This window comes from Geotrypetes seraphini, chromosome 9 (assembly GCF_902459505.1).
Source record: "Geotrypetes seraphini chromosome 9, aGeoSer1.1, whole genome shotgun sequence".
Taxonomy (NCBI): Eukaryota; Metazoa; Chordata; class Amphibia; order Gymnophiona; family Dermophiidae; genus Geotrypetes; species Geotrypetes seraphini.
In genome coordinates, this window is record NC_047092.1 from 322,930 (window position 1) to 350,041 (window position 27,112).

Here is a 27,112-nt window from a genome sequence, read left to right on the forward strand (position 1 = left end):
AGAGGAGGGGCGGGACCGCGGCGCAGGAAGCAGCGCCCAAGCAGCTGAGGGATTGCTGACGTCGCAATCCTGCTGCGGGCTGCTTCATAGGTGTGCTGGAAGGTCAGTGGGGCGAGCGGTCCTTCGGGCGTGGGGGGGGACTGAGCGGCAAGGCCGGGAACACCCCCTCAGGGCTGGTACCCGGGGCGGCCCGCCCCCCCCCCCCCCCCCCTAGGTACGCCACTGGATGTAATAAAGAAACGATAAACATAGTACCTGAGATCATTATTGGGTAGATATCTTCTGTAGTCCCTTCAGTTGGCTCCAAAGGGGCTCACACCTTTAGTCACACATCTGTGGGCTGCATTCCATGGCAGGGCTCAGCTTTGAAGGAGAGTGGGGCATCCACAATGAGATTCACCCAAGGTAGTGTACAGTATTTATAAGAGCATGCCCCACTCCTGGGCTTTTCCTGCTCTCTATAGTAGGAGACCCACTGCAGGTTGTCCAACACTTTTCCTACTGTAAAGCTACATAGACTCCCCTTATGGGAAGGTAGGAAGGAAGATCCCAGGCAACTCCTTATGGCCAGTTTTATACTTCACCTCAAATGCACACAGGTCCTTAAGCAGTTTCATTGCTTTTCGAATCAAACTCTCCTGGGTATGAGCTGTATCCTTGAAGTTTGTGAATGAGATGCTGTAAGCCAGGGCTGCCCAAGTCTGGTCTTCGAGATCTACTGGCAGGCCAGGTTTTCTGGATATCCACAATGAACATGCATGAGAGAGATTTGCATACCAAGAAAGCAGTGCAGGCAAACCTCTCATGCATATTCATTGTGGATATCCAGAAAACCTGGCCTGCCAGTAGATCTCGAGCCTTGCTGTAAGCTGTATCCAGTGTACTGCTGCCAGTACTGAGGTAGAAATCCAGTTTTGAAGTGTTGTATAAGGGAATGGTGCTATGTTCTTAATTTGTAATTGAATCAAAGGTTGATTATTTCTAATGTAAGAATCTTGGTTGCATGGGTAAGACACCTGAGGCAAGTGACAGCCAAAACATTGTAAATCTTGCTATACTGCAATCTAAGATTTTGATCTTTGTTTCATCTTAGTAATATAATGTTTAGCATTTTCTCATTCTTTGTCTATTGGAAATTAAACAATAGTGCTTTGCCTGAGTAGAAAAACTTACCTCCCCCCCTTTAATCAAGCCACATTAGGGTTTTTTTAAATCACCAGCCACTGTGGTAAAAGCTCCTATTCTGTGAGCATCGGAGCTTTCATTGCAGTTGCCGGCGATTAAAAGCCTTAACATGGCTTCATAAAAGGGGGTGGGGGGGATTTTAATTGTACTCCATTTGATGTACTGCTTTTAGTTCAAATCAAAAACGTTTTTTATTCTTTTCACAGTATAATGGCACGGCTGATGGACTTTATACTATTTTTACTGGGAAAGATGATATATCTAAAACTGCAATAATTAAGTATTACAAAGGCGCTGAGTAAGTATTAGTTGATGTTTCAGAGATGAACTGAATTCTGTTTCTTTTTTCTCTTCTCTTATAAAATTGTGCTTGAGTATATTTTCTTGCAATTCATTCTGATATACAGTATTATGAAGGGTGGAATATCACATTGTTTTAAACTATTGAACTATACAGTCCTTCATTGCCTCAAACATGACATAAACCTTCCATGCAAGAAAACAATGTGTGGGATAGGACAGCTTTCATTCCACCTTCTCTGTTTGCATTTGCCTAGCTTGCTCTATAAAATCACCTTTTACGCACTTAGGGCTTGCTATGGTAAAGGTTGGATCTATGCAATGAGACTTAATGTGCCTTGTAACATCCTTTTGAGCACACTGAAATTAGTGTACCATGTAATAATGGGCTCAATTTGTAGACAAAAGAGAAGTGGAATGTGGAAGGAGGGAGGGGCAGCCAAGGATAGGAGCACATCACCACTTTTGCAATTAACTATGTTTTCTATTTTGGGATAAGCACAGCGGATCCCTGAATACTGTGGAAAGAGAATGATATCATAACAAAAATGATCTTAAGGCTGTTGATGTGTTATGATGCCAACAGTCCTCCATGCTTAGTTATCGGGCTGTTGCCAACTGCAGAGCTTGGTAGAAGGGAGTTCTGACCATCTTTGGATGTTAAGGCCAAGGTCAGAAAATAAGGGAGGGCTCCTCTCCTCTCTCCAATTTACCAACCTGCCATTGCTATCAGTCCGACAGACCCTTACCAAATATAGAGCAAGGGATCACAAATTAGAAATATAAATATTTAGCCAAAAATGAACTGAGAACCCTAAACAGGTACTGCAACACAAAAAAATAAAAACAGAGATGCATTTCTTTTCTATTGACCTTACAAAAACTCCAGTTAAGCATATGCTGGGTACTATACCAATTGTTTTCCTCACCATGGATGCCAGTGAATCAGCTAAAAGAACTTTCTTAAGAGAGGAAAAAGGCCTCAGAAGTCACCGGAGCTATGAAAGATCCGTTTATAAGACTACAAGCATTTTTGCCACTTTAGAGACCTGATGAAATGATTATCTAAATCGTGAAACGTTGGCCATTGTCGGCTGAGCAGGGATAGATTCCCGCTATAAGTTTAGTCTGCACAAAGACTACAGAGATACGGAGAAGTAAGCAGTGCTCAGTGGAGCATCAAACTTTCAAAGATAAGCTATGCTTGCTTTTCACGTCTTTATAGATATTTAAATTGCTGAGATATTTATCAGTGTATCTGAACTTTGAAATGTTTGCTATTTAAAGAGGTTTTTTGGCCAATGATAGAAGCATGGGGGAGAGCCAATGAGAACGCCTAGTTCTCTCTCATAGCTCTGGTGCTTCTGAGGCCTTTTTCCCCTCTTTAAAAAAGTTCTTTTAGTTGATTCACTGGCATCCAGGGTGAGGGAAACAAGTGGTATTGTACCCAACACATGCTTAACTAGAGTTTCTTTGAGATTTATAGATTCCATATTTTAATTTCCTTTCCATGAACATAATACAGACATTTGCTATGCACACTTCCCAAAGCTAACATACCATATTCCATTTAAAACCTTCCAAAATAAAATGTTTTTTCTACCTTTGTTGTCTAGACTTTTTTTCCAGTTCTCTTTTCTGCTTTTTCAAGCGGCTGCTCTCATTTCTCTTTTCTTCTCTTTCCTCTCTATTCCCTCACCATACCTGTGTCTGACATAACTATTGCTCCTTTTGAGCTCTTTCCTCTTTTGTTTTTCTTTTCTGCCTCTGTCAACTCCAATTCCACCCTATTTCTCATCATTCTCCTCCTTTTTATTTTTCAGTTACCTATTACATTTTCATTTACTCTCTCCTATTCCATATTGCTCTCCTTTCCCAGCCCTCTATTCCTTTTCTTCTTTAATCTACTCCCTATTACCGTATTTCTACCTTCTGTAATCACTATTCTTTCATTAATTTCTTTGTAACTTCCTCCTACCCCTCCCACATAGTACCACCATTCCCATTTCTTCCAATCTCCACCATCTATGTATCACTCCCTCCCTCTCATCCATGCACCATCTCTTTTTCCACTCCAGGCCCATATCCAACATTTTCTCCCTTTCTTCACCCTCCCCCCATACCTATCCTCATCCCCATCCCCATTCACAAAATTGATCCCTTTCTGGCTCCTCTCCACCCCTTTGCAGCATCTCTCCCTTCCTCCCTCCCCAATCCCCTCCACCTCATGTCTATCAATTCTGCCTCTCTTGCCTCCTCTCCCCCCCCCAGCATCTCCACTTCTCCATGGGCACACACATGGTGACATCACAGCTGATGGAATTGACCCAGAATTTGGCAAGCTCAGAAAGGTCTATCACAGGGGTGTCAAACTCAAATCACATAAGGGGCCGAAATCTAAAACACAGACTAAGTCATGGGCCAAATCTTTTATTAAGATACTTGCCTCCTCCTTTGCTGATGCACAGCATGGGTCCCAGCACCGCCGGCGGCTGCTCCGACGCTTACAAGACTTCTGTGAGCGTCGGATCAATTGCTGCTGCCATCAAAACCCACGCTACATGCCAGCAAAGGAGGGGGTTAGTCTTAGTAGAAGTATAGGGATGCAACCTCTCCAGCTACATAATAAGTAAAAAAGACTTTTCTTCTTTTTTAGGTCCTAGTTCACACTTGCTGTCTAACACCAGCTCTGGCAGGATACACAATTCAAATCTGACATTTTGTAATCAGAAAATAGAAAATAAAATTATTTGTTGTCTGGTCATTTTGATTTCAGTCCCAGTTTCTCTTTCTGGTTTTGTCTATCTTCTAATTTTCTTTCCAGTGTCTGCTGTCCATTTTTTTTCTCCTCTTCTCTCTTACTTCAGTCCCTATCTCCAACATATTGATTTTTCCCTTTCAACTTTTCTCCTTTTTTCTTTTCTTCCTCTGTCCACTCAAATCTCACCCTCTTTCTCATCCTTCTCCTTTTTAAATTTTCAGCTACCTATCAATTCTCCATCTCCAGATCCAACTTCTCTCCTTTCTCTTCCCAACTGCCCCCCATCCCATCTCCCCCTGTCTGCCTTCCTCCCTCCCTCCCCCCAGGTCCACCATTTCTCCCTTTCTCTTCCCAACAGTTCTCCCTTCAAATATCTTTTCCCCTCTTTCTCCACACTACCCCAGGTCCAACCTCTCTCCCTTCATCTCACTCTCTTCACAGCCCAGCATGCCAATCCCTCCAGCACCGGTCCCTCTCTCCTCACAGCCCGGTGTGTTTTTCCCTCTGGTACTGGTCTGATGTAGCCGCCAAGCCGAGGAGTCTGCCGGCCTCAGTGATTCGGCAGTGTTATACATGGCTCCCCCTCCTGCTTTTCGTGGTCTGTCTTCAGTGCCACGAAACTTCCTGTTTCCACCCAGGTGGACAGCAGCAGATGGAAGGCAGGAGGGGGAGCCATGGACAACTCCTGAATTGCTGCCAAAGCTGGCAAACTTTCCGGCGTGGTTGCGACGTCGGACCGGCACGGGAGGGAGGATACATTGGGCTGTGAGAAGGGGAAGTTCAAGAGCATTGCTGCGGGCCACATAAAAAGGCCAGGCGGGCTGGATTTGGCCTGTGGGCCTTGTGTTTGACACATGTGGTCTAACAAAACTTTCTGCACAAGTATACCTGCAATCAGATGGCTGGACATGTTGAAAACAATCATGGGGATCACACTGGAAGACCTTACTGGACTAGCACAAAACTGATCTCTTTTTAAATCTGTAATTCATCAGGGTAGGGGTGTCACGTGATGGCAACAATCTGAACAGACACCTGGTGCCTCCTTCCCTTGCATTGGCAATTATATCAGCATTTTATATCCCGTTTAGTTGGTTTGCCAGGGTACAAAGTCACCCAAACGCTAGTAGTGGAAGCTCTCCTGCCTCTTTGGAGCAAGGCTGCAAGTGGCTCCTTCTTCCTGGTGGGGTGGTATGCCTGTGAAAACACTGTGGCCCGCCAAGCCTCATACCGCTGTAGCAAACCAGTGCCTACTGGTGGTTCAGCTCCAGGATGCCGCCATCAAAGAAATTACACGCACCCTCGCTGATGTCCTGGATGACAAACTCTCAAAGGTGCAGGTGGTGCTGGATGAGCTGAAGGACAGCATTGCTGGCCACACAGTCCGCATACAGCAGGCAGAGGAGAGAATTTCCCAGCAGGAAGATCTGACCGGGGCCCTGAATACAAAGGTCACGACCATGGAGAAACAGCTACAAGCTCTCCTAGATTGAGTTGATGACCAAGAGAATAGAGGCAGGAGAAACAATATATGACTCAATGGGCTGCCAGAGGCAGTTAAGGACAGGGAGCTCTGGAATAGAGAATGACACTGGGAAAAAATCTGTCCCCATCACTGCCCCGTCCCCGGCCCACTGTCCCGTCACCGCCATTCCCTTCACCGCCTTATCACCGTCACTGCCATCCCATTCACTGCCCCGTCACCATCCCCGCAGCATCCATACAAGCCTCAGTACTGCAATATTTAGCTTATTCCTTCCTTAAAATCAAAGTTCTGGCTGCTGAACTGGAGAAAGAGATGTTCAACTGGCAGGGCTTTGTTTATAAATTTTTATCAACACAACTAATATACTACTTTATCCAATAGCAAAAAATAAAAAGAAATATAATTTTTTTCTACCTTTGATGTCTGGTTTCTGCTTTCCTCATCTTCTCATTCAATTCCTTCCATCCACTCTCTCTCTTCTCTCTGTGTCTTCCATTTGCTCTGTTACTGTGCCTTTCCCTTTCTCCCCCCCCACTCCAAATTGGTCTGGCACCCATCTTCTTCCCTCCGCTTCCCCCATAGTCTGGCATCTCAGTCTTCTTCCCTGTCAGCATCTACTCCCCACTCTCTCTTCCCCATTTCCCTTCAGTGTCTTCTCCCCACTCTCTCTTCCCCATTTCCCTTCAGTGTCTTCTCCCCACTCTCTCTTCCCCATTTCCCTTCAGAATCTTCACCCCACTCTCTGTTCCCCATTTCTCTTCAGCATCTTCTCCCCACTGTCTTCCCCATATCCTTTTAGCGTCTTCTCCCCACTCTCTCTTTCCCATTTCCCTTCAGAATCTTCTCCCCACTCTCTGTCCCCATTTCTCTTCAGCGTCTTCTCCCCACTCTGTCTTCCCCATGTCCTTTCAGCGTCCTTCTCCCCACTCTGTCTTCCCCATGTCCTTTCAGCATCTTCTCCCCACTGTCTTCCCCATGTCCTTTCAGCGTCCTCCTCCCCACTCTGTCTTCCCCATGTCCTTTCAGCATCCTCCTCCCCACTCTGTCTTCCCCATGTCCTTTCAGCGTCTTCTCCCCACTGTCTTCCCCATGTCCTTTCAGCGTCCTCCTCCCCACTCTGTCTTCCCCATGTCCTTTCAGCATCTTCTCCCCACTGTCTTCCCCATGTCCTTTCAGCATCTTCTCCCCACTGTCTTCCCCATGTCCTTTCAGTGTCCTCTTCCCCACTCTGTCTTCCCCATATCCTTTCAGCGTCTTCTCCCCACTCTGTCTTCCCCATGTCCCTTCAGCGTCTTCTCCCCACTCTGTCTTCCCCATGTCCCTTCAGCGTCTGTTCCTCTCCACCCAACCTTTCCTCCCTTTCTCCCTTCCTGCTCCTTACCTTCGTGGCGCTTTCACCCCCCCCTGCAGCGAGAACACCTCTTAGCTGCTTCCGCCATTCCCAAGGGCTTAGTGAACCACACATCCATTTCATTCTGTTATCAGTGAACCTGGCATAGAAATCTATTCTCTAGCACTGGATGGGGATCAGAGTGAGTCCAGTCTCTCCATGCTGTAGCCTGCACACTTTGAGCTACTGGCAGCATTAATGAGCTGAACATGCTGCTTCGGTGGCCCCAGAAGCTTTCTCTCTGCTGCAATGTCCTGCCTCTGTGGGGACAGGAAATTGAAACAGAGCGAAAGTTTCTGGCTCCACTATAGGCAGCGTGTTCAGCTCATTAACACTGCTAGTGGCCTGCAGCTTACAAATGGAAGAGAGAGAGAGAGAGAGGTATGAGAAATGTCACATTTGGTTGTAGGGAGGGAGGGAGGGGTAAAGGAGAAAGCCACCAAATTGGAAGGGAGTTAGGAAGGAAGGAAGAAGAACCACAAGGGAAGGGAGAGGAGAGAGAGATGCCAGACCATGGGGAAAGGAGGAAAAGGAAGCAGAGAAGAGAGATGGAAAGGAAGGATACAGAGATATAAGACCATGGGGTGGGGGCTGGAACAGAAAAGAAAAGGGAAGAGTGAGGAGAAAGAGATGCCAGACCACGGGGAGGGAGGGAAGGGAAGCAGAGGAAAAAGATGTCAGAGCATGGAAAGGGAAAGAAGAAGGGAGGAAGAGATGAAAGGAGACAGGGATGCCAGACTATGGGGTAAGGGCAGGGAAGTAAAGAAAAGGGAAGAGAAGGGTGAAGAGAGATGCCAGACATCAGAAAGAGGGGAGGGATGGAGAGGAGAGAGATACCAGTAATGAGGGTAGGGGTGGGAGGTGGGAGGAGATATGGAAGGGAAGGAGACAGAGATGCAACTATGGGGGAAAGGGAGGGAAAGAGACAAACATGCCAGACCATAGGGTGAGGTGGAAGAGAGAAAGAAAGGGAAGGGAAGATTGAGGTACCAGACCTGGGAGGAGGAAAAAAGAGGAGAGAGATGCCAAACCATTGAGAGAGGAAAAAGGGAGGGAGAGATAGAAGGGAATGAGACAGAGATACCTAACCATGGCATAAGGATAGATGGGATGAGGAAGGAAGAAAAGGAGAGGAGAGACATGCCAGAGAATGGGAAGAGAGGGAGACAGAGAAAGAAAAATGGACAGAGGGGTGAAGCTGGAATGAATCATGTAAAAAGGAGAGAGGGGTAAAAGTCTGAATGGAAAGGGGAGAGGGTAGACAGTTTATGGAATGGACAAAGAAAGAGGACAGATGCCATATGGAAGAGAGAGGGGGGGAGGGGGGGGAGGGGGTTCCTGAGATGTCAAACCTTACTTTTCTATCAGTGGCTGAGCCAATCGGCGCTCAGGCACTGATCAGAAAGTAAGGCAACGACAGCTCAGACCTGTCGGCAAATTTTGGCCACAAATGTGGCACAATGAGATTAGAGAATCACTTGACGATTATAGAGAATCGCTTGGCGTGATCATTTTAATATTAATGACCTTGTTGTACTACATTTGCATGTCTGAACTGGAGAGTGCTAGAAAACTCAGAAAAGACCTCGGTAAATCATTTTGGATAATCCGCTGCTAAAAGGTAAATCGTGCCAAACGAACCTGATTGAATTTTTTGATTGGGTGACCAGAGAGCTGGATCGAGGACATATGCTAGATGTAATTTACTTAGATTTCAACAAAGCTTTTGATACAGTTCCTCATAGGAGGCTGTTGAACAAACTTGAAGGGCTGAAGTTAGGACTCAAAGTGGTGAACTGGGTTAGAAACTGGCTGTCGGACAAATGCCAGAGGGTGGTGGTTAATGGAAGTCGCTCGGAGGAAGAAAAGGTGAGTAGTGGAGTCCCTCAGGGTTTGGTGCTGGGGCCAATCCTGTTCAATATGTTTGTGAGTGATATTGCTAAAGGGTTAGAAGGAAAAGTGTGCCTTTTTGCAGATGATACCAAGATTTGTAACAGAGTAGACACCGAAGAGGGAGTAGAAAATATGAAAAAGGATCTGCAAAAGTTAGAGGAATGGTCTTATGCCTGGCAACTAAAATTCAATGCAAAGAAATGCAGAGTTATGCATTTGGGGATTAATAATAGGAAGGAACCGCATATGCTGGGAGGAGAGAAGCTGATATGCACGGACGGGGAGAGGGACCTTGGGGTGATAGTGTCCAAAGATCTAAAGGCGAAAAAACAGTGTGACAAGACAGTGGCTGCTGCCAGAAGGATACTGGGCTGTATAAAGAGAGGCGTAGTCAGTAGAAGGAAGAAGGTGTTGATGCCCCTGTATAGGTCATTGGTAAGGCCCCGAGTATTGTGTTCAGTTTTGGAGACCATATCTGGCAAAGGACGTAAGAAGACTTGAGGCGGTCCAGAGGAGGGCAACGAAAATGATAGGAGGCTTGCGCCAGAAGACGTATGAGGAGAGACTGGAAGCCCTGAATATGTATACCCTAGAGGAAAGGAGAGACAGGGGAGATATGATTCAGACGTTCAAATACTTGAAGGGTATTAACGTAGAACAAAATCTTTTCCAGAGAAAGGAAAATGGTAAAATCAGTGGACATAATTTGAGGTTGAGGGATGGTAGATTCAGGGGCAATGTTAGATAATTCTACTTTACGGAGAGGGTAGTGGATGCCTGGAATGCGCTCCCGAGAGAGGTGGTGGAGAGTAAAACTGTGACTGAGTTCAAAGAAGCGTGGGATGAACACAGAGGATTTAGAATCAGAAAATAATATTAAATATTGAACTAAGGCCAGTACTGGACAGACTTGCACGGTCTGTGTCTGTATATGGCCGTGTGGTGGAGGATGGGCTGGGGAGGGCTTCAGTGGCTGGGAGGGTGTAGATGGGCTGGAGTAAGTCTGAACAGAGATTTCGGCAGTTGGAACCCAAGCACAGTACTGGGTAGAGCTTTGGATTCTTGCCCAGAAATAGCTAAGAAGAAAAAAATTAAATTGAATCAGGTTGGGCAGACTGGATGGACCATTCGGGTCTTTATCTGCTGTCATCTACTATGTTACTATGTAAATACATGCATGCTAAACTAGCTGGAACCAGTTTAGTGAGCAAGTTAAAGTTTTGAGAATCTACCCCAGGATGAAGTAAAGCACTAGTGTTGGCAATTTATTCATCTATTCAGCAACTGCATCACGACTGTATTTTTATTGGCCAAACTTATATGTGTAAGTTGTCTAGAAAATGGCTGAATTTTTTCACTCTCTGAATAACTTTGGAGTTGGCCCCAGACTTGTTTCTTATCCTGTCTCTTGTTAACACATAGCTTTTTATGTGTATTGTCTGTTATAGCACAGTCCGTTCACACTAATAGTGTTTCAACTGGAATTTACACCAACTGCATAACTCTTCAAACATCAAAGCACATTTGTTATTATATAGAAATTAATGTTTTACAGACTGGCAAAATTACAAAACATGAGTGACTATATTTGGTGGTTTTTTTTTGTTTAGAAATCTCTCATTCTGGAAAGGAAACTGTAACATGATAAATGGGACAGGTAAATTTAAAAATTATTTTCATCTGAAACATTTCTTATTGCTTTCTTCTAAAATCCAGCACAGAAGTAACTAAAAAAGGAGAGAAAAGTTCTAACTCAAGAGGGAATCCCATTCCAAATCATTGTAAAAGTATATGAGAAAGATCAAGAAATATTACCAATAGATTTTATTCCTTTTAAAGATGGAAAGGACAGTTTAAATTTCTGAGAAATATAGAATAAGGTGGTATAACAAATTCTTAATAAACTTGGTCTAATTTGGATGTTTTGGAAAAAGTCCAGAAAGCCAGTAGAGAAAATTTCCATTCTCAAAACTGCCAGACATCTATATTTTATTTTTGAGAATGACCTATGTAGACATTTTGGTCCTTAGTACATCTATCTTTTTTTAGCTATTCTCAAATCTAAAAATGTCCACATGAAAAACACACAAAAGTAAGTTTTTTAGACATACCCAACCACCTTGTCTGAAAGGCCATCAGCTGATCATGATAGGGGAATCCCCATCAGCTGAGCCACTTTTAATAAAGTCCTGCCGGCTCAGCTATGCGTGGATTCCCCTGCCAGGATCAGCTGAATCAGCAGGGAGAAAAAAATTTATGTCTCTCCCTCCCTCAAACCCACTGATCCCCTACACCCCTCCCCTGACATCACCCCAACATCTCCAGACTTCTGATATCCCGCCAATGTCCCCCAACATCTCCATCCCCCCCGACATCCCTCCCAACATCCCTGAACCCCCCCTGACATTCCCTACCACCACCGTACCTTCCACTGACAAATTGGCAGTAGAGAAGCCCACTCCTTCTTGCCTATAGGGTTGCATGCTCATAATGATGGGCCTTACCCCTCCCAATGCATCATTCTGAGCATACAGCCCTATAGGCAGAAGGGAGTGGGCTTCCCTCCTGTCAGCGGAATGTACGGGGTGTCGGGGATGTTGTGTGTGTGGGGGGGTTCCTGGGATGTTGGGAGGTTGTCAGGGGGGGGCCCAGAGATGGAGGATGTCAGGGGGGGTGTTCAGAGATGGGGGAGAGGGGTGTAGGAGATCAGTGGGTGTAAGGGAGGGAGAGACAAATTTTTTTTTCTCCCTGCCGAGTCATCCTGGCTGGGGAATCGACGATCAGCTGAGCTAGCAGGACTGCACTGAAACTGGCTCTACTGATGGGGATTCCCTTGCTGCGATCAGCTGATGGGAAGATTACTGGGTTTTTTTCCCTCTTTGGGTGGTAGGAGGGGGTCATTACCACTGGAGGAGTAAGGGGGAGTCATGCCTTAAACCCTCCAGTGGTCTTCTTGTTAGCTTGGGCACCTTTGTGGACCTTATACGCAACTAAAACAGGTCTAACTCTCTGCGTCTTAAGTCCTGCCTAGGATAGTCCTGAGAAAGCTTCGATTATTCCTGCAGGACGTCCAGGTCTAAGTTCACCCGATGCCCACCCATAACATAACTCCCAACACACCCCTTTGAGCTCTGGATGTTCAGTAGCTTAGAAGTGCTGCTCAACGTCCAGAAAGTTGGTTTTTATTATCGGTACTTGGACATCCCAGCTATTAGAATGTTCAAGTGCCTACTTAGGCAGGTTTTTGGACATTTCAAAGTTTTGATTTTGAGCTTCCCTGTGTATTGCACAATGTTAGTATTTAAAGGAATATACGTTCAGCCAGTTTGTGTTTCTGTATTAGCTAAATGCAAGAAGCCACTTAACCTCCCCCTTTCCTTTTTCTTATGAATGTAACAGATGGTGTTTCATTTCCTCCATTTGTTGACAAGAAGAAGAAGTTGTATATCTTTAACTCTGATATCTGCAGGTACTGACTTCACTGTAAGACACATCAGTTGTGCATCATGTGGTTTGAATTGGATTCTGTACTCCCCCAGGTAGAATGTCCCTTTGCGCTCACTGGCTTTGTAGGCAAAAGAGTATGTTGCCCCTATGATATAAGTACGTTTTTAACCCCCACAAATGTGACCACAAGTTTATGTGACATTAATGTGTGGTTTTAAAAATATACCCAGACTCCAGCAAGCTCTCTCCTCTATTAGAGACTATTAAGTTAGAAACATAGAAACATGATGGCAGATAAAGGCCAAATGGCCCATCTAGTCTGCCCATCTGCAGTAACCATTATCTCTTTCTCTCTCTGAGAGATCCCATGTGCCTATCCCAGGCCCTTTTGAATTCAGACACAGTCTGTCTCCACCACCTCTTCTGGGAGACTGTTCAATGCATCTACCACCCTTTCTGTAAAAAAGTATTTCCTTAGATTACTCCAGAGCCTATCACCTCTAAACTTCATCCTTTGCCTGCTCATTGAAAAGTTTCCTTTCAAATGAAAGAGACTCAATTCATTCACATTTACATTATGTAGGTATTTAAACTTCTCTATCATATCTCCCCTCTCCCGCCTTTCTTCCAAAGAATACAGATTGAGATATTTAAGTCTGTCCCCATATGCCTTATGATGACCACATACCATTTTAGTAGCTTTCCTCTTGACTGACTCCATCTTTTTATATCTTTTTGAAGGTGCAGCCTCTAGAATTGTACACAATATACTAAATGAGGTTTCACCAAAGTCTTATACAAGGGCATCAATACCTTCTTTTTCCTACTGGCCATACCTCTTCCTATGCAACCTATCCTTCTAGCTTTCGCCGTCACCTTTTCAACCTATTTGGCCACCTTAAGATCATCATATACAATCACACCCAAGTCCCACTCTTCCGTCATGCACATAAGTTCTTCACCCCCTAAACTCTACTGTTCCCTCAGATTTTTGCAGCCCAAATATATGACCTTTCATTTCTTAGTATTAAACTATAGCTGCCAAATTTCAGGTCTTTCTTCATGTTATTCACACCATCCAGCGTGTCTACTCTATTGTAGATTTTGGTATCATCTGCAAAGAGGCAAATCTTGCCCAACAACCTTTCAGCAATATCATTTATAAAAATGTTAACAGAAAGAATGCTAGGTTGCATAGGGAGAGGTATGGCCTGTAGGAAAAAGGAGGTATTGCTGTCCCTGTATAAGACTCTGATAAGACCTCATTTAGAATATTGTGTACAATTCTGGAGGCCGCACCTTCAAAAAGATATAAACAGGATGGAGTCGGTACAGAGAAAGGCTACTAAAATGGTTGATGATCTACCTCTTATGGGGCCAGACTTAAAGATCTCAATATGTATACATTGGAGAAAAGGCGGGACAGGGGAGATATGGTAGAGAAATTTAAATTAAAAAATTCCAAAATGTTACTCAGCAGAGGTGGGAAAGCCCCCAAAGATCTACATTTAACTTCAAAAAGAGGGGGAGAAAAAGCCTCAAAACAACTTTTCACACAGCAATCTACAGGTGGTTTCCAGCTGCTGTTACTCCTATCATCGGCATAAACAACCCCAACCCCCACAGAAATGTAAAGATCAAAAGAGGGTTCACTGCCCACCACTGTGCACTCGTTTATACAGCACAAAGGAAATTATCATTTGGCTTCCAGCATTCCCTCTGCTATGCTTGCATCGTCTTTTGTCTTCAATCCACATAAGAATCATTCAGCAACAGTTGAAAGACGCTGAAAACACCAACAAACCACTCCAACAAGGCCTTGTTTCATCGTACTCAGCTGCTTCAGGGATTTATACATACTAAATCTTCCCATAACCTATTCTTTGAGGCTGTAAAAATTAACTCCCAAGTACCTCAAACTCCTCTTAGCCCTATGGAATGCAATGAGTGTACTATATACATGTCCATTCAATGACAAAATTATCTCACGTTTGGGCACTTTTGAAGTAGTCAATTTCTGTGAATAAAACACCATTTTACCTTTGGAAATGACTTTGAAAATTGCCCCCCTTGTGGAAAATTTGTGGGGCACTCTATGCAAGTCAGGTACTTATCCCCACAAGAAAAATAAGTGACCCCAGAGGGCGTTCTAGGACAACTGCCAGATGTATGCCAGCATTTCATTTTGAAATCTCTGTGCTTGGTTCCTATGACTTTTCATTGCTAATATACTAGTGTAGTACATTTTAAAAAAGCTTTCCCATTGAAATGGTGACACAAGTCAATTTTCATCTCCTTGTAAACTCGATCTTGGAAAAATGAGTCTCAGGAATATATTGGAATGAAGAGAAAAATGCTAGACATTCCAGCAGATGTTGAGAGTCCAAGTTCTGCTCTCTTCCCTTACTGATCTTTTTCTCTTCTACTTCTTGAGGTGATCCATTAATGTAATTTCTTTTTGATGTTTTATATATGTAGATCAATCTACGCAGAATTCGAGGGTGAGCATAATCTGAAGGGAATTCCTGTTTATCGGTTTGTAATCCCTGAACATGCTTTTGCATCTCCTCTAGTGAATCCAGATAATCTGTGCTTTTGCACAGAACTCAGTGTCTCAAGAAATTGTACTGAAGGTGGCATTCAAGATATCTCAGCCTGTCAAAATGGTAAGGTAACATTCAGCAAGCATCTAATGTTTCAGACATCAAATAATAAAATGAAAAAAAATGCTGATTTTCCAAGATATATAGAGTTATGGAGATGGATTGGTGGAATCAGCATATATGAGTTTGTAGCTATGTAACACCATGAATGGACTTTCACATGTGGACTTTTAGCTGCAGAGGAAAGAGGTGCTTCCAGCATGTGTCTTGTGTTGGAAATTGTGTTGCTACATTTTAGACCACTTAACTGAGTACATAAGAATTGCCATATTTATTTTAAAAATTTTTATACCGTCCCAAACTCAGTGGTTTACAAAATTTACATACATACTGGATTGGCTTCTGTTGGACGTAGGATACTGGGCTAGAAGGACCGTTCTTATATTCTAACTTATGCATTCACTTAAGTGATGTTAAACTATGGCTTCAAGTGCACCCTCTAGCAGCAGATGTTCTAAGCTTCAACATTTTTGAAAATATAAGTGTATACGTCAGTGGCGTACCAAGGGGGGGAAAGTCTGCCCCAGGTGCACACCCCAAGGGGGCGTATAGCCAGCCACTCTCCTTATTCTGCCGCTGCTGCTTTCCTTAACCAGCAGCAGCGGCAGTAAACAGGGGTGTCCACAGGTGCTCACTCTGGAGTAGTTCAGCTTCTGGACGGCTCCCCTGCTCAAAGCCGTGGGTATCGGCTCCTTGTGCGATCCGCGGCTGGTCGGAAGCATTCCCTCTGATGTCACGACATCGGAGAGAAGACTTCCGATGCAGCCGCAGATTGCGTGAAGTGTAGACACCCGTGGCTTTGAGCAGGGGAACCGGCCAGAAATGCTGGGCAGGGAAGAGAAATATTGTTGCTGCAAAGGAAAAGGGGGGGGCATAGAAATGCTGCACAGGCAAGGGGGGGAGACATGCTGCTGCTGCTGCACAGGGAATGGGGGGAGAAATGCTGCATAGGCAAGGAGGGGGAGACATGCTGCTGCTGCACAGGGAAGGGGGTAGAAATGCTGCACAGGCAAGGGGGGAGAGAAATTCTGCTGCTGCACAGGGAAGGGGGGGAGAGAAATGCTGCAGCAGCACTCAATTGGGGAGAGAGAGGGAAGGAGGGAGAAGGAAGACAAGGGAGAGAAACCAGAGATGCCAAGTCCATGGGAGGGAGGGAAAGGGAAAAAGGAAAGGAGGTACCAGACCATGGAGGGGTGAGGAAGAGATGCCATGGCATGGGGGAGGGAAGGGAAGGAGATATAGATACCAGACCATGGTGTGGAGTGGGAAGGAAGGAAGGAAAGGAGAAGAGAAAGAAAGAGATGCCAAAGCATAGGGGAGGGGGTGGAGACAGAAAAATGGAGAGGGGGTGAAGCTAAAATGAATCATGTGCAAAGGAGAGAAGGATACAGGATATACAGTTTATGAAGGGACATAGAAAGAGGGAAGATGCCATATGGAAGAGAGAGAGGGTGGACAGTAGATGGAAGGGGCAGAGAGAGTGTGGGCAGTAGATGGAAGGGGTAGAAAGAGAGGGCAGAAGCTGGGTGGAAGGGGCAAAGATAGGGCAGATGTTGCATGGAAGGGAGAGAAGACAAATGCTTAGAAACAAGAGAGCAAAGAGAAGATGATTAAAGCAGAAATGACAAAAGGTAGAAAGATTTTTTTTGTTGCTTTACTTAGAATCAAGTAGTATTGTAACTGTATTGATAAAAGTTTATAAATAGGAAATGGAAATAAGATAATTTTTTGGACTAAACCCTTTTCCTCAGGTCAGGACAGGATACCATAACAGCAGTATACTGTACTGTTCTGAAGAAAGATTTGGCCTCTGAAAGCTAATTGAAAAATGGATTAGTCCAATAAAATGGTATTTTCTTAATTCTCATTATTTGTTAATTTGTAAAGTGGTGATTGTTATGTATCAGTTTTTTCAAATTTACATCTACTGTCTTTATATTTTGCACAGTATTAGAGGACATGTGTCACTGTTTTTGTGGTGTTGCATTTTATGCAGAGTCTGGTTTCTTGGCGGTTCAGTTTAACTTTTGTCTACATATTTCTATTTTTAGTTTGTGATTATTCCATATTGGGCGAGGGTGTATCTTTGTTCTGTGTGTATGAAAAGTTCATAGTTTTCAGTTGGCATTGACTGCAGGATCAATTGACTGTGCAGGATCTGGCTTGTTTAGTTTTGCAATGTATGTGTTGGTGTTCTAGTGCTCACTGCAGTGTTTAAGATGCTGCCTTTTCTTTTGTGCGATATGTGGATTGTTACTAAAAATCATATTTTTCATATAGATGGGGGGGTGTAAAAAATGATGGGCCCCGGGTGTCACATATGCTAGGTACGCCACAGGTATACGTGGAGTTTCCATTCATAAACACAAGACATATTCTGAGACCACCTCATTGCTATAGAGTTAAAAGTCCATGAATACAATGGATATGCCCTGCAGTAGGAATAGGCACCCAAAAGATGTTTCTGTTCAGGCTTGTATTTTTCATAAGAACATAAAGATTTGCCATATCAGGACAGACCAAAGGTCCATCAAGCCCAGTATCCTGTTTCCAACAGTGGCCAACCCAGGTCCAAACCACCTAGTTAGATCCCACGAAGCAAAACAGATTTTATGCTGCTTATCCTAGAATAAGCAGTAGATTTCACCAAGCCATTTCAATAATGGTCTATGGACTTCTCTTTTAGGAAATTATTCAAACTTTTTATTTTTAACCCTGCTAAGCTAACTGATTTCACCACATTCACCAAAACAGTGAAGTGGGCAGCAAGTGGAACAACAAGGCAGAGCCCAAATGTTATAGTAAACAAATTTTATTGGGGGACCTGAAATGGTCCATGTTTCGACAGATGCCTACATAAAGGGTCTGGTTCTATAAAGGGTCTGGTTCTATAAACGGTGTCTAGGTGCCAGTTTGCGCAGTTGTCAATCATCCGTGCGGAGCCATTTATAGAATCGGACCTAGTGACACCAAAGCCATTTTTGATTGATTCACTTATACCCATTCTATATCACTCAGGATTTTGTAGACTTGAATAATATCTCCCCTCAGGTGTCTCTTTTCCAAATTGAAGAGCCCTAATCTCTTTAGTCTATCCTCATACGAGAGGAGTTCCATCCTCTTTATCATCTTTGGTCGCTCTTCTTTGAACCTTTTCTAATTTCACTATATCATTTAGTGCTATATATGCTAACTCTTCAAAGAAGAGCGACCAAGATGGTAAAGGGGATGGAAATCCTCCCATATGAGGAAAGACTAAAACGGTTAGGGCTCTTCAGCTTGGAAAAGAAATGGCTGAGGGGAGATATGATTGAAGTCTACAAAATCCTGAGTGGAGTAGATTTTTCACTCCATCAAAAATTACAAAGACAAGGGGACACTTGATGAAGTTACAGGGAAATACTTTTAAAACCAACAGGAGGAAATTTTTTTTCACTCAGAGAATAGTTAAGCTCTGGAATGTTTTGCCAGAGGATGTGGTAAGAGCGGATGGCGTAGCTGGTTTTAAGAAAGGTTTGGACAAGTTCCTGGAGGAAAAGTCCATAGTCTGTTATTGAGAAAGATATGGAGGTAGCCACTGCTTGCCCTATATCAGTAACATGGAATATTGCTACGCCTTGGGTTTGGGCCAGGTACTAGTGACCTGGATTGGCCACTGTGAGAATGGGCTACTGGGCTTGATAGACCATTGGTCTGACCCAGTAAGGCTATTCTTATGTTCTTATTTTTTTTAGGTTTCTAGCATTCATATACCGATACTACAAATTGTGTTTTTTTTCTTTAATTTACAGACCACTTAGAAGCTGACAGGGATAATTTGTGTCTTTTACACTGCTTTTCTCTTAAACACTCATGGCTTCCTTTCACCATTATTAGAATCTCTTTATTGGGATTCCCTAAATGTCCTGCTTCAATAGTATCCTTCAAGGATACTCCTTACCAACACATCCACTCCTGGGCGACTGTTGGCTTTCCTTCCTCCCACACTTTCCTATGTTATTGGTACCTACATGTAGCAAGACAGCTGGCTCTCCTTCCCAGCACTGTCTAAAATTCTAAGTGACACTTGAGGTCTGTTACTTTTGTACCACTTAGGCAAGTGACCAGACGATCTATACATCTACCAGCCACACAGCTATCTACATGCCTAATGATCGAATCACCAACCACAACAGCTATCCTAACCCTTCCCTCCTGGGTATAATTCCCTGGAGACACATCCTCTGTGCAAAAAGATATTGCATATCCTGGTGGGCAGTAGTGCTGCCCGATTCACCTTGGTGAATCAATTCACTTTTTGAAAAAATTGGACACCGATTCAGTGAGTTCTGATTCCAGGCATACTTCCAGGCCTCTTAAGTAGCAGCAGTGGTGGCTGTGACTGGCTTGGCAGTTGCAGCACCGTGAACAGGCTTCTCCTGCCCTGCCCACCGGGGGCCTTCCCTTTGCTGCATCACTGATGACATGGCAGAGGGAAGCCCTGGCGGGGAGGCCATGAGAAGCCTGTTCACCATGTTGCTTTTGTAAAGCTGGTCACTGCCATTGCTTCTGCTACTTTAGGAGACCTGAAAAGGGGGGAGGTCAGGAGGTGTTTCACAGGGGGATAGGAGAGATGGAAAGCTGCTGCACAGGGGGATGGGAGGAACATATGAAAAGCTGCTGCACAGGGGGGAAGAGAGGAAGAATTGGTGGAGATGGGATGGAGGAAAGGAAGGGAGAAATGCAACAGAGGTAGAAAGGGGTGAGAGAGATATCCTGCATATGGTGGAAGGTAGGGAGACATGTTGGACACAGGGTAGAGGGCAGGGAGAGATGGTTCATGGGGAAAAAAGAAATGGTGGACATGATAATAGAAAGGAGGAAGGAAGAGATGCTGCTTAGAGGAGAATAGAGATGTTTGATCCAGGGCACAAGGCAGGTGGTAGACAGTGGGAAAAAAACAGAAATGTTGGATATGGCAGTGGAAGGGACGGTACAGAGATGGAAAATGAATGGTGAGCATGGAGAAAGAAGAAAACGTCAAATGGGCCAGAGACCCTGGTGAATGAGTTAACAGAAGACAAACAGAAACCATAGCCTGGGACCAACATGATTTGAATAATAAAAAGCACAGACAACAAAAGGTAGAACAAATAATTTTTTTTCCTATTTTGTGATTACAATATGTCAGATTTGAAAAGGGTATCCTGCCAGAGCTGGTGTTAGGCAGCGAGCATGACTTAGGACCTAACAGAGAGAGGAAAAAGTCTTTTATTTTGTTTACACTACAGTGCCAGTTTGGGGCTGGAGAGGCCAAAAGGGGCTAGGGTGGGTGAATAGGCAACAAAATAAACCTGGCAGGACATTTGAAAAAAAAAAAAAAAAATGCCCTATTGGGTGTGAAAAGTGAATCAAATCAAAAAATCAATTCAATAGGCCAAATTAGATCGAATCAAAATTTTTTTCCCTGAATCTGGCAGCACTACTGGGCAGATCCTGGGTACAGGATTATTTCCTACATAAGGAGATGCTTTCCTTTTAGGAGACCTCTCTCCTCCAAGGTAGCACAGGAGCTGTTGGACTGTAGGTGGGATTTCTCTACAACATCCCTATAGGTCTCCTCTATGTACCTCTCTGGCTTCCTCAGTTCTTCCAAGTCTGCTACTCAAGTTCAAGAGAACAGACTCATTCTTTGAGAGCTAGGAGCTATTTGTATCGAGCACACACATATAACCTCTCACCAACTTGGAGATACATTGAAACCAAAATGGCCCAACTTGTCTGTCCATCTGAAACATCCACTATTTCCTCCTCTCCCTAAGATGTCCCACACGCCTGTCTCCCATTTTCTTGAATTCAGACACAGTCTTTGTCTCCACCATCTCTACTAGGATCTATCATCCTTTCTGTAAAAACATACTTCCTTAGATTACTCTTGAACCTATCACCTCTTAACTTCATCTCACTCTGGAGTTTCCTTTCAATTGAAAGAGATTTGTCTCACTAAAACCTTTGAAACTTGGCTAAAGTACAAGACACCATTACCCACAACAGGTAATATAGATCTCAAGCGCTCACAGCTAAAAGCCCGATGTTTGTTTCAAGGCTAATAACTACAAAGTGAGCTATCATTGGTCCCATACACTCTCTGAGTTTTTTATATATGATTTCCTATACCATGATTTCTCATTGTGAAGTACTTAGCTTCAATGTATAATCTTGGCGACGGAAGATCTCCGTTTCGCTCCTATCATTATACAGGAGCTTCGTCAGGACAGGCACCACTGGCAGCACTGTAAATCAAGCATATAGTTTCACAGAATGTCACTAATTTATTAAATCAAAATATCATAGATACTTGTGCTAAAAAAGGCTCCATGGAGTTGCCTCCGGTTATACTCCTAAACTTTCAAACTATCAAACAGTTGAATTTGTATAATATATTAAACTTTCTCAAAAAGATTTCTTTAAGAAATATAAATTACAAACATTTCCTATAGTATTAATCTTATTAATAATTCACAAAGGTAAATCTTATTAATTATTCACGAAGGTTATAGACCCAATGCTTTCAGCGGTAGTGAGACCCAAACTGAATCTACTACAAAAAGAAATCAGCGGAGTAAGACCTAAACTAAATCTGCTACAGAAAGAAATCAGCATATAGGTTCAATGGTCTTAACATACCTATTTACACTGCCGGTGCCACAAAATCACATTTGTTAAAAAGAAATAGAGACACGAGCATTACGGTGTCCAGCCCCAACTAGGAGCCTGATCGAATCACTGAGGAAAAGCATTGATTTTAAATCCCAAGAGGGCGTCTGACGTCACTTCCGGTCAGAAATCTACCCGGCAATGAACGCCATGTTGTTTAAACGTCCTCGGAATTAAAGATACTATCATATATAATTACTTCCGGATATCATTCACTCAAACGGAATTCTCTGTAGTTTGTATCCAAAAACAGAAAAACCAAACGGAACTCAGTGCCATTTAAACCAACATCGCCTGGAACTGAAACAAAAAAGCTTTAATCAAAAAAGGTAATCCATCAAAAGAAAAAGAAAAAGAATATTAAATCTGAAAAAATATATATTAAATCAAAAAAAGACCTGCCATTGAATTGCTATATTTAATCCCCGAGGTTATAAACTATGTAAGCGGTCAATCCATCTTTGCTCAATTTGTAGCAACTTTTTCCCTCTATCCCCTCCCCTTATCGATGCCTCTACTCTATCAATAATCATGCATCTCAATTGGTCAAAAGAATGTTTGTGTTCTAAACAGTGTGCTACCAGTGGAGCTTCTTTTCTCTTAAGATTTAAACATGATTTGTGTTCTGCCATACGTATATTGAATTGCCTAGTAGTCTTACCTACATTTATTTTTTGGCAAGGACATTTAATCAAGTATATGACATAGTCAGATCTACATGTAGTAATGTGTCTTAAGCCATACTGTCTATGGTTTATGCCACATAGGTGTTTAAACGTCTCTATCATATCTCCTCTCTTCTGCCTTCTTCTAAGATATACATATTGAGATCTTTAAGTCTGTTCCCATACGTCTTATGATGAAGACCATGCACCATTTTAGTAGCCTTCCTTTGGACCAAGTCCATCCTTTTTATATCTTTTTGAAGGTGCAGCCTCCAGAATTGTACACAATATTCCAAATGAGGTCTCACTAGAGTCTTATACAGGGGCATCAATACCTCCTTTTTCCTACTGACTCAAGCATCCTTCTAGCTTTCACTGTTGCCTTTTCAACCTCTTTGGCCAACTTAAGATCATCACATACTATCACACCCAAGCCTGCTCCTCTTTCATACACAAAATTTCTTCACCCCCTTTACTGTACCTTTCTTTTGGGTCTTTGCCACCCAAATGCATGATGACCTTGCATTTCTTAGCGTTAAATTTTAGCTGCCAAATTACAGACCATTTCTCAAGCTTCACTAGGTCCTTATTATTCACACCATCAGGGGGAGTCTACTCAATTGCAGATTTTTGTATCATCGGCAAATAGACACATTTTACCAGACATCTCTTCAGCATTATCACTTACAAAAACATGAAAAAGAACAGGCCTAAGAACCAAATCTTGAGGCACACTACTGGTAACATCCTTTTCCTCAAAGTGATCTCCATTAACCACTACCCTCTATTGCCTTCTACTCAACCAGTTTGTGACCCAATCTGTTACTTTGGGGCCCATACTGAGGGCACTCAGTTTATTTATTAGATGTCTTTGTGGAACACTGTCAAAGATTTTGCTAAAATCATGCATGGCTCTCAGTGCAAAAGACTGGTTAACACCCTCTTACTGCTGGACTACTCTCTGCATCTTAATATTAGTGAGTTGTTATGATACTAAGAATATTAGACTTAGTGTTTGATTCTTAGCAAGTAATAAAATGTAATAAGAGTATGTACTAAACATCCTCCTGTTATCCTAATTTAAATGAAGACTATAAGTGAAGAAACGTGCTAGTGGTGGGTGGGAAAGAAGACTGAGCTAGGCCCTGCTTTGGGCTATCTATTAATGCTGTAGTCTGCGACAGTTAAGTTTCTATCTCTAGCAGAAAGTTCAAGTTTAGAAGCTTTAGGAAAAAGGCTTTTATATTATGGAAACTAGCTAATAAGTAAAGTTTGCTCTTTTAAAATTTAAACTGTGTTTATAAAGAAATCTACAATTTATCTTTTATCCCAAATTATCCAAGCACAGAGCGAAATAATATTCACTTAGCCAGAGAAATATCCTCTTCTCTTCTCCTTTGCCCTCAGAAAGGTGATACTGTATGTGAATAAGTCACTTATCTTGAGGGTCATTCCTTGTCATGTGTTCCAGAGCTCCCCAATCATCCATCTCAGAAATTGGTTGAAGATAACTAAAGTTTTAGTATATGATCTTGACTAGGATCAGAGTTAGGATCCCCTTTATTTGGGCCACTTTTATGTATCTGCAGAAGATGTTGAGTGGGGATCCTTCATGAAATTGGACCAGTTGACATGGAATTACCCTTTACATGGAATTACCCTGTCCTGCAGAACACTGACCATGTAGCTTATAATATCAAAGTAAAACAATATGCAACAGGTATAGATAATCTCTGTGTTTCCTTTTAGGGAAGCCGGTGTATATTTCACTTCCCCATTTCCTCTATGCAAGCGAAAACATAAAAGGCCTTGTGACTGGTCTGAAGCCCAGCGAGGAAGAACACAGAATCTTTTTAGATGTAGATCCTGTAAGTTTAGTCCTGCAAACGTGTGCACTTTCTTACTGTAATAGGAGCTTTACATTGCTTTTTCTTCACTTCTCAGTGTTGGAGTCAAATATTTTTCCTTTGCTCTCCTGCAATGCATTACCCTTATGAAGGAACGAGCTACAATGTTTCCCCATATCAACGGCTTTCACCGTATTTCTTAAAGTGGGTATAAGAAAAGAGACCCAGGGGAGCCAAAGGAATTTTTCAGGTGACTGGATTATATAGAGGCCAATGTGTGAACGAAACAAAAAAAAAAAAAAAAAAAAAAAAAAAAAAGGGAGTGTGTGGTTAAAGAGGTGAAAACATCACTCTGTCAGAGCCTTTGCTTAAAAACTAGAGAGAAGAAATAAAGTGGTAACTGGAAAAAGACGTAATATAAAACAATGGTTTTTTAAGAAGGAAAGGACTGAAAATATCAAGCTCCATTGGTTAGGGAACCTTAAATATAGAAACATAGAAGCATGATGGAAGATAAAGACCAAATGGCCCATCAAGTCAGCCCATCCACTTCCTTTCTCTAAGAGATCCTACGTGCCTATCCCATGCGCCTATTTCACGCTTTCTTGAATTCAGACACAGTCTCTGTCTCCACTACCTCTTCTGAGAGACTGTTCCATGCATTTACCACCCTTTCTGTAAAAAAAAAGTATTTCCTTAGATTACTCCGGAGTCTATCACCTTTTAACTTCATCCTATGCCCTCTCATTTCAGAACTTCCTTTCAAATGAAAGAGACTCCATGTAGTTGTTTAACCGTCTCTATCATATCTCCCCTCTCCTGCCTTTCCTCCAAAGTATACATATTGAGATCTTTAAGTCTGACCCCATATACCTTATGATGAAGACCTCGCACCATTTTAGTAGCCTTCCTCTGGACCGACTCTTATCCTTTTTATATCTTTTTGAAGATGCAGTCTCCAGAATTGTACACAATATTCTAAATGAGGTCTCACCAGAGTCTTATACATGGCCATCAATACCTTCTTTTTCCTACTAGCCATACCTCTTCCTGTGCATCCTAGCATCTTCTAGCTTTCACCATCACCTCTTCAACCTCTTTAGCCAAGTCCTGCTCTTCTGTCATGCACAAAAATTCTTCACCTCCTAAACTGTACCATTCCTTCAGTTTTTTGCAACCCAAATGCATGACTTTGCAATTCTTAGCATTAAATTTTAGCTGACAAATTTCAGACTATTCTTCAAGCTTCACTAGATCTTTCTTCATGTTATTCACACCATCCTGGGTGTCTACTCTATTGCAGATTTTGGTATCATCCGCAAAGAGGCAAATCTTACCTGACAGCCCTTCAACAATATTATTTATAAAAATGTTAAAAAGAACAGGCCCAAGAACAGAACCTTGAGACACACCACTGGTAACACCCCTTTCCTCAGAGCGATCTCCATTGATCACTACCCTCTGTCATCTTCCACTCAACCAGTTTCTGACCCAGCCCATCACTTTGGGGTCCATCCCGAGGGCACTCAGTTTATTTATTAGATGTCTGTGTGGAACACTGTCAAAGGTTTTTGTAAAATCTAAATACACCACATCTTGTGCATCCTTCTATCCAATTCTCTGATCACCCAGTCAAAGATGGAGCTTAAACACAGGGGGGAGCATGCCCTTAACATGGTCCCTAAACCGGTTACAGCTGGTTTAGCTTGCCAGTAATTTTACAAGCTGATTATCAGAATAGCAATTTCTGAGTTTCCTAGCAGTCTTCAACTCTGCCGTGCAAATGTTGTATAACAAGGTCATTGATCAATTTGTTATTGAACCGCTTGTAACCCCGCTCAACTGATGTAAACCACTTGTAACCTTGTTTAATTGATGTGAACCGCCTAGAACTCTTCCGGGTATGGCGGTATACAAAAATAAAGTTATTATTATTATTATTATTAATATTAAAATGGTAGTAAAAGGAGCACTCTTGCAATTCTCTATCATCCTAGAAACCTAGAAACTTGATGGCAGATAAAGGTCAAAAGGCCCATCTGAAGCATCCAGTATTTCCTCCTCTCCCTAAGAGATCCCATGTGCCTTTCCACACAGTTCTTGCTTCCCACCACCTCTACTGGGAGATTTTTCCATTGATCTACCACCCTTTCTATAAAAAAGTATTTCCTTAGATTACTCCTGAGCCTATCACCTTTTAACCTCTCACTCCAGAGTTTCCTTTCAATCGCGACTTGCCTCATCTACATATTTAAATGTCTCCAGTTGTGTAATGAGGGTGAGAGGTACCCAAGTTGTTGGCTCCCCACCCCCTGCTGCGTGAGTGCACCCTTTCCTTTCACCCCTTTAACTTTCCCGGTGTGAGCAGCATCACCAACATGGGGCCTGCATCAGTGTCAGCTTTCCCTCTGACATCACTTCCTAGGGGTGGGACCCAGAAGTGATGTAAGAGGGACAGCCAATGCTGGCACAAGCAGCAGATTGGGGCAGAGAGGAGGATGGATGCTAGCACTCCCACCAATATTGGACCCGGGGCTGACCGCCCCCCCCCCCCTTACTAAGCCACAGAATATCTGTATCATATCTCTCTTCTACTGCCTTTCCTCCAAAGTATATTGTACAGATTGAGATCTTTAAGTCTGTCCCCGTACGCCTTTTGATGTAGACCATCAACCATTCTAAAAGTCCACAATTTTAGGGCAGTTACATGTATCCTTCCCCCCTGCCCCCAACATTGAACAGTACCATTATTACCATTTATGAGTCCCTATCTGGAATG

General features: G+C 43.0%; 1 protein-coding gene across 4 annotated transcripts in view; it reads left to right on the plus strand.

Moving 5' to 3' along the window:
• The window catches only part of CD36 (CD36 molecule), a 131,201-nt gene that overhangs the window by 52,783 nt on the left and 51,306 nt on the right, over positions 1–27,112 (plus strand). For all 4 annotated transcript variants that reach the window (XM_033958736.1, XM_033958735.1, XM_033958737.1 and 1 more), the window contains 5 exons: positions 1,392–1,483; positions 10,626–10,672; positions 12,415–12,484; positions 14,941–15,128; positions 24,236–24,354. In XM_033958736.1, coding sequence (XP_033814627.1) covers positions 1,392–1,483; positions 10,626–10,672; positions 12,415–12,484; positions 14,941–15,128; positions 24,236–24,354 — 516 coding nt within the window. The remainder of the gene's footprint in view (positions 1–1,391; positions 1,484–10,625; positions 10,673–12,414; positions 12,485–14,940; positions 15,129–24,235; positions 24,355–27,112) is intronic.